The sequence below is a fragment of the Mustela erminea genome, chromosome 5 (genome assembly GCF_009829155.1).
Source record: "Mustela erminea isolate mMusErm1 chromosome 5, mMusErm1.Pri, whole genome shotgun sequence".
Taxonomy (NCBI): domain Eukaryota; kingdom Metazoa; phylum Chordata; class Mammalia; order Carnivora; family Mustelidae; genus Mustela; species Mustela erminea.
Window position 1 is genome coordinate 54,153,146 of NC_045618.1, and position 8,326 is coordinate 54,161,471.

The following is an 8,326-nucleotide window of genomic DNA, read 5'->3' on the forward strand; positions in this document are numbered from 1 at the left end:
TGTTTCAAAATCCAACATCCATTCTTCATTTTAAAAACTTTCAGCTAATTAAATAGAAAGGAATTTCCTCAGCCTGATAAAAAGCTTCTACTAAAAACCTACAGCTAGCATCATACTTAATGGTGAAAAACTGAATGATTTTCTCATAAGAATAGAAACAGTCAAGGATGTCTACCCTAACCACTTGTATTCAGCACTACACTGTTTGATGTAGCAAGTACGATAAGGCAACAAAAATGAATAAAGTGATACATACTAGAATATGAGAAGTAAAATGTCTTTATGCACTGAAAACATCATCACCTATGAGGAAAACTCTACTTACTCTATAACAAACAAGTAGAAGTAAAAGATTTTGCAAGTGTTCAAAATACAATGCCAATACACAAAATATCTATTATATTTCTACATATTAGCAATAAGCAGTTATAAATTAAACAAAAAAGACCATTTAAAATGGCACCATAAATTAAAATAGGAATACATCTCAAGAAAGATATGTAAGACCTGTTCACCAGAAACTATATAACATGGCTGAAAGAAATTAAATGGGATTTATATATATAGAAAGATACACTCTTCTCCTGGCTCACTTTCCATAAAGAATAAATACATTCATCAAGTAATAATTAAGTTATAGCCATGAAAACACTCATATCAATATTGGATGCCTCAGGTCTTCTGAATCCAAAATACCAAAGACAGAAACAAAAGGCTACACCATGATTAGTGAGAAGGCCTTATATTACCTATGAGATCTTCCTGTAAATCACTAGCTGTCTGCATACTCTCTTCATTGCTGCTTTCATGTCCTTATTCCTGAATGTGTAGATGACTGGATTCAGAAAAGGAGTGAGAACAGCATCAGAGAGAGCAAGAAATTTGTCCAGTTGTGAATTGGGATGTGGCCATGTATATATAAACATGGTTGGCCCAAAGAAAAAAAGGACCACAGTGATATGAGCTGACAGTGTGGAAAGAGCTTTGGACGAACTGCCTGAGGAATGTTTCCAAACAGTAAACAGAATGAAGATGTAGGAGATGAGGAGTATAGAGAAAGAACCAACACAGAGGAACCCACTGTTGACAGTGACCATGAACTGCAATCTGTAGGTATCTGTACAAGCCAGTCTGAGGAGACGAGGAAGGTCACAGTAAAAGCTGTCCAATACATTAGGACCACAGAAGGGTAAATTAACAATAAATGCTAGTTGGAACAGTGAGTGTATTATGCCAAGGGCCCAAGCAGCAACCAGAAACAAAATGCACATCCGTGGACTCATGATGGTCAAGTAGTGCAGAGGCTTACAAATGGCAACATATCTGTCAAAGGCCATGGCAATGAGCAGCACCATCTCCACGCCACCAATGACATGGATGAAGAAGATCTGGGCAATGCAGCCTCCAAAGGAGATAACTTTGTGCTTTCTGAAAAGATCATAAATCATCTTGGGTGAGGTGGCAGAGCAGGCCCCCAAGTCAATGAAAGAGAGACTGGCCAGTAGGAAGTACATGGGGGAATGTAAGTGAGGATCGATGGTCACAGAAAACACAATGAGGATGTTTCCCGTCATGGCTGCCACATAGAGCACAGAGGAGAACACCAAGAGAAGAAGCTGGATCTCCCATGAATGAGTCAGTCCCAGAAACACAAACTGAGACACAACCGAGTGATTCCCTCCATCCATGAACCCAGCCAATTTGGCTGCTGCTGAAATGATGAGAATTAAGAAAATGAAAAAGAAAATCTGATTATGGAGATGATAATAGGTCATAGAACCACCAATATGTCAATATCCTTATTATGAGTGAAAAGTATATAATTATCTACTTCCTCACACATATAAAGACAAATAATCACACATGAGCTATGACACAATTTAAACCAAACTTATGACAAATTTAAACCAAAACTCTGATTGCAATGCTCTGTTCTCAAATTAACAGATTAAGCATGGACATGGATACATGAGTATCCATGACATAGATTAACTGTGCAAATCACTTCTGATATTGACTATTCCTCATTTCTAACATATTCCATCTTGCTTTTATGTATATTTTCATAATCCACTTCTCTCCCCAGTTTGATCTCACAATTTCCATGATCACAATTTGCCAATAAAAGTAGGAATAAGAGGGGTGCTTGCGTGGCACAGTTGGTTAAGCATTCAACCCTTGATTTTGGCTCGGGTCATGATCTTAGGGGCATTGAGATCGAGCCCCAGATCGGGCTCCACGTTGGGTGTAGAACTTGCTTAGGATTTTCTCTCCCTCTCTCTCTGCACCTCACCACCCCTTGCTGGCACACTCACTCAGAAAAATAAAGAAATAAATAATAAAGAAAAATAAAAGCCAAAAAAAAAAAAAAGGTAGGAATGAGAGGAAAGTATGATTAACAAATGGAATGTCACCTGGAGTGAGAGGTGCTTGATGTAAGAGTTGAGACTGATTTACGACAGATTGAGATTGAATAAAGAGACTGGGGTGTGTGAAACTGGACAGCCCACAAGTGTAGTAGAACACTTGTTATATGGATTCTACTACAAAACAGAACAAATATTTTCCCATCACATTTTATTATGTTCACTGTCCTGGGTACCTCTAGTTTCCACACAATTTTTCACAACTACAAAACCCTAAACTAGCCTCAACATTCAATAAGAATTTCATAAGGAGTCTAAGCCACCTAAGGATGTAAGGCTTTCTCCACACCTAATATACGCACATTTTAAAGATTTCACCAGTTTCTGCTAAGGTGCGTGCCTAAAGTGGCCACCAAGGGTGTAACATATCTTTGCAAACAGCTTTTCTCTGTCCACACACATGAAGGTATTAAAGATCAGCACTTGGAATTCCTGGGATACTACGTTTTAATTCATCAGTGTCTTGGCCTCCCTTTGGTATGTACTTTTGCATCCACGGACATTCTCCTGGCCTTTTAAAGTGCCCAGAACCACCTGCAGGGTAACATGTCATGATATGTAGTATTATCCTGCTTACTTTGACTAAAACCCACTCAGATACTTTATCTTCAAAGAAATTTGGATTTCATACTTCTGATTTATGACTTAAAAATAAGAACGTCTGGGTGCCTGGGTGGCTCAGTGGGTTAAAGCCTCTACCTTCAGCTCAGGTCAGGATCCCAGGGTCCTGGGATCAAGCCCTGCATCAGGCTCTTTGCTCAGCAGGAAGCCTGCTTCCCCTTCTCTCTCTGCCTGCCTCTCTGCCTGCTTGTGATCTCTGTCAAATAAATAAATAAAATCTTTAAAGAAAATAAGAATGTCAAATATTAATAAGTCACACTTTAGGAGAGATGAGTTTTCTAATCTTGAACCATAAAATACCAAATGTGACACTGGACATGCAGTCCTTTAATATGTGTAGCAGTTACATGTGAAGTGGAAAGTGAGCAGAAAACAGCGTTATGTTTCTCTGTGTCCAGGTATCTACCTCAGTCATAGTCTATAACAGTAGTTTCTGAGAACAGTATGAATAAGGTTACTTTAGGAACTGATGAAGTACAGTAGAAAAGTATAATGATATCCTTCATATTTGTAGCTACAATTCTAGTCTTTCTCACACAGTGGAACAACTGGCTGATGCCTTCAGTCATCCCAGACTGCAAAACTCACAGAAATGATCACTGTGTCCTGCCCCTAATTCTGGGTCACCATAGCTGGCATTAATCTCTCCTTTCTCACCTATACACAGTGATTACACTGTTATCTGCTGAGCTAACAGTCTACAATCTCAAGGTCACACTTTATATTACCAGAAACACAGGGCCTGGAGTAGGGGGCACTAATGCTACTCATCAGGGCAAAGATAGTACCTCAAAGGAATGAAAGGATGAATCATTCATGGGGAAGTGATGGAGGTACTGGGGAGGGAGTCGGGAAATTCAGTCAAAGCATTGATAAGGAAAGCACATGTCCCCAGTGTAATAAGAGAAATTCTCCTGGACTTACATAAAGTCTACTTGTTCCAACTGGTTATCACTCAGATGAAAAACATGAAACCCAGCAAAGTAAACTGAGTTTCCAAGATTCACACAAATGATGGTTTGGGGACCAAAACTATGTTTCTTGATTCCTATTCCAAAAAGAAAAATTCTAGAAGAAGCAATTAAGTAAGAGAAAGCAAAACTCAAAACACTGATTTTTTTTTTCCTGGTTAAAACCAAACCAAACAGAGACACTCAATACAAAATGCCCATTATAATAATGCAAACTGACATTAATTAAATTACATAAAATGTGTGCCCAATTAAAGATTATTTGGCTAATACAATAGTAAATTATATCTGGAAAGTGATTATTCATTGCAATTATGATTTGTGTACTTTTTGTATTTTGGTGGTTATGTAACCAGTCACTACAACAGTAAAAAATTTAACATAATGTTTCTAAAAAGTCCATTCTTTGGTCTTCCTAAATTTTTTTTCTTCTTTCTTTTTATAAGTAGTCTCTATACCCAACATGGGGCTCAAATTCATGACCCAGAGATCAAGAGCCACATACTCTACCAACTGGTCCAGCCAGACACCCTAATATCTCTAAATTTTATTATCCTCAAAGGTTAATTCAAATACCAAGTATTTTTGTAGCTCTTATTGACAATTTTCCTTCATACTGATTTATTCTTTTGCTACTCCTATAAGTGAAAGAATTAAGAAAATGTGGAAAAATACATAAACTGTACACACAACAAATACAATCTAATGTGATATACAATACATGCCAAGTGAATACTGAAATAAATATGTGATCATTTGGGCAGAGAAAGGGAAGTGTGTTAAAAACATTCAAAGGCAGGGGCGCCTGGGTGGCTCAGTGGGTTAAAGCCTCTGCTTTTGGCTCAGGTATGATCCCAGACTCCTGGGATGGAGCCCTGCATTGGGTTCTCTGCTCAGCAGGGAGCCTGCTTCCCTCTCTCTCTCTGCCTGCTTCTCTACCCACTTGTGATTTGTCTGTCAAATAAATAAAATCTTTAAAAAAATAAATAAAAATAAAATATTTTTTTAAAAATTCAAAGGTAGAAGATAACTTGTATCAGCAAGAGCAGATGGGTAGCAGATAGCTACCCCAAGAACACAGATATTGATCTGGCACTTTAAGAATTAGAACTGAATAAAGAGAGATACACAGTATGTGAGAAATACCTTGAATTATGTAATATGAAAGTAAACTTTCATATTAACTTTTAATACTACCTATCATTATGCATGTGTGTATAGCCCATATTATATACGCAGGTACATACAGAAAGTCAGTAGATAGTTCTTGATTGAGAAGTTAGATTAATAACCCCCAGCTGTAGTAAAGCAATGTCTTCTGGTCAACGATCTTTACTATTTTTTTTCTCCTTTCTTGGTAATATTTTCCAGTCATTTTAACAGACATAAGGGGAAATTTCTCATTTAAAAACTCATCATACCATAACTAATAGTCTCTCAGTAAGAAGGCACCTAGGGCTTTATGGCATACTTCTTGGTGAGGATTAAATATTTAATCTTCAAGCCTATAGCCAGCACTCAATTTATTTTCCTGAAGTCTGTGGAATAATCTGAGATGCAGAAAAAAAATAAAGGAGACAGAAAGAAGAAAGAATGAGGATTTTAAGTGTGGGGAATATGGGGAAAGGGGTAAATCAGGAAAGATACTTATGACAAAGGACAAAAAGAAACCACCAAGAAGAAAGAAAAGAAGCTGAACAGGTTCAGAGCGTATGAAATATGATAGCCAAGGTGTCTGAGAACCCAGGTAAGTTAAAGAGAACATCGATCTCTCACCTTAAATTCACTGATTCAGGGCTGCTCCTGACTTTGACACTGGGTTGCATTTAAGGAAGGCAGATTGCTTCTATTACCTGCCCTGTCAGGCTCACAGAGTTTCTGTGAAAATCACAGATGATAATAAATGGAAAGACTGTCTTTTGTAGTGTACAATGATACAGATAAGTAATTCATTATAAAATTTTTACTGTTTTTGTGACTTGAGGAGCTTAATCATATACTAAACAGGAGAAGGAGACATACAGAACAACAAACAAGAGGCAAGTGAAATTCTCCCCACTGTGTGTTTCTGTGTGTTCTACTATCCCAGGAGGGTTCTCTGTCCAGTCAACTTCTGCTTCTGAGGGTCACAGTACAGTTATTTCCAAAGGTGGTGTACTTCTACATAGTGTAGTTATCACACAGCTATATGCTCACTTTCAAAACTCCAGAGATCATTTCCAAATTTTCATCTCTATATTCTTCAATCCTAAAAATACAAAAATTCACAGATTGCCTTTTACACATTACAGTAGAATGATCAGCAGCTTGAGCTTTGATGGCATTACAACTCACTTGCTACATGAGCATGTCAAATTTACTTGACCTCTCTGAACTTCAGTATTATCATTACTAATGTGGAGATAATAATACTTCCTTACAGGGTGTTGTGAGAAATAAGTATTATAGGTAAACTTTCCTGACTCAGTACCTATCACACAGTGTGGCACCATAAATGTTATCTATTACATGCTGAAGAGTATATGCACATGACTGACTTTCAAGTACAGAAAACTATTCCTCAAATTCTGAAACTTCCATTGTTCTACAAGAACTAGTTTTAGACAGGGCTTCTATATCCACACTGCATTCAGTCACTTAAGCATTTTTCCCAAATAACAATTTTTCTCCTTAGTGGAAATCAAAAACTAGCCAAAGACTCCCTAAGAGATGCAGGAAAGTGCTCTGTGTTCTGACGAGGCTGTGATCCTTCTACTACTGCTGTCCACTCAATCCAAAGTCATAAATTTCATCTAAAAATAAATTTTTTTTCTGACCACCACAGATAACACTGGATACTTTCGTTGTTGTTAGTGGTAAAAGGAAAGAGGGAATGGAGAAAGGACCAAGGCAGGTGCTTCAAGGAATTTCTGAAGGCTGTACCCATCCAGACTCACATTTGTGTTGGTCTGCCAGGAAAATAGACTTTTCTTTCAAACTGCCCTTTTCATAAAGCATGTAAAATTCTTTAGTTTTTACCTCCACTTTAGTTGTATAATGGAGAAATCAGCGGTAGTTTAGGCATATTTTAGTTAGAAAGTTATTCAAAACCAAAGTCTTGATTATGTTCTATTCCCCATTCTTCTCGTTTATTCATTTGATTAAAGTGAATTTGCTTACTATGTGCCAGAGCTCAAGCCATACCAGTGTTGTACAAAGTCAATCCTCAGCCAACATGAATATAAATATACTTAAGGCATTTCGTGATACATGTCACAGAAGTGTAATACATGAGGAGAGTGAAAAAAGGTAATGGTAGTGATGAGAAAAGGCAGCATAGCAGATGTGACATTTGTGTATTGCTTCAAGAATTGGCGAGTATTACAATATACAAACACAGATTCTAAAAAAGTTATTTCAAACAGATGTAAAATATGAAAAGCAGATACATTTGTTGCGCAATGGGTTAATGGTAAAGCATGCAGATTATCTACAGAATAGATATTGGTTTTGCAGAATAAAAAAGTAACAGAGAAAAATGATAAAGATTAGTTTGTGCCTGACATTGGGAACTAATACAGATATTTAAGAATTATGAGACAAATGTAGGGAGTCAATGAAGAGGGCGCATGGAATTGGCAACAAGGCCAGTAATTAGGAAAGATGCTCCATCTGTAAATGCGATGGGTCATTTGGAGGAAAGAAACAATGGAGGTAAAGACTCCTTTAAAGAGAATGCTGAAAGGGACACCTGGGTGGCTCATTTGGTTGGGCTGCTGCCTTTGGCTCGGTCATGATCCTGGGGTCCTGGGATCGAGTACCACGTCAGGCTCCTTGCTCAGCGGGGAGCCTGCTCCTCTCTCTGCCTCTGCCTGCCACTCTGCCTGCTTGTGCATGGTCTCTCTCTCTGACAAATAAATAAACAAATAAAATCATTAAGAAAAAAAGAGAGGATGCTGAAATAAAGTAGATCAGGGGAGATATATACAGATGTACTAAAACTATAAGGTTTTAGCTTTAAGATTGTAAGTCAGAAAATAAAAGTATTAAGAAATACATGAAAAATTGGTGGCTGATTAAAGTTGGAGTGAACATGAGGAGTGATGTCAAATATGACACTAAGATTTGAGAATGGATAGATAGGACAATGGTGAACTCATTTTTAAAAATAAGGAAATTGGACACAGAATTTGTGAGGATAGAGAAAATAGATGATCATATTTCTATTAAACAGTTGGAGTTCCAGATACTAGTGAGATGTACAGCTGGAAATATGAGTCAGGATGTGTAGAAATGAATATAGGTCCAAGATATAATTGTATAGTAATC

General features: G+C 37.4%; 1 protein-coding gene across 1 annotated transcript; it reads right to left on the minus strand.

Moving 5' to 3' along the window:
• Window positions 1-749: 749 nt before the first annotated feature.
• Window positions 750-1,688, minus strand: LOC116589969 (olfactory receptor 4F3/4F16/4F29-like). Its single transcript, XM_032341697.1, has one exon. The coding sequence runs from the start codon at window positions 1,686-1,688 to the stop codon at window positions 750-752; it is 939 nt and encodes a 312-aa protein (XP_032197588.1).
• Window positions 1,689-8,326: the final 6,638 nt, after the last annotated feature.

What these genes read in the sequence shown, in the direction of transcription:
- LOC116589969 (XM_032341697.1), bottom strand. Translation starts at nt 1,688, where the DNA reads ATGGATGGAGGGAATCACTCGGTTGTGTCTCAGTTTGTGTTTCTGGGA.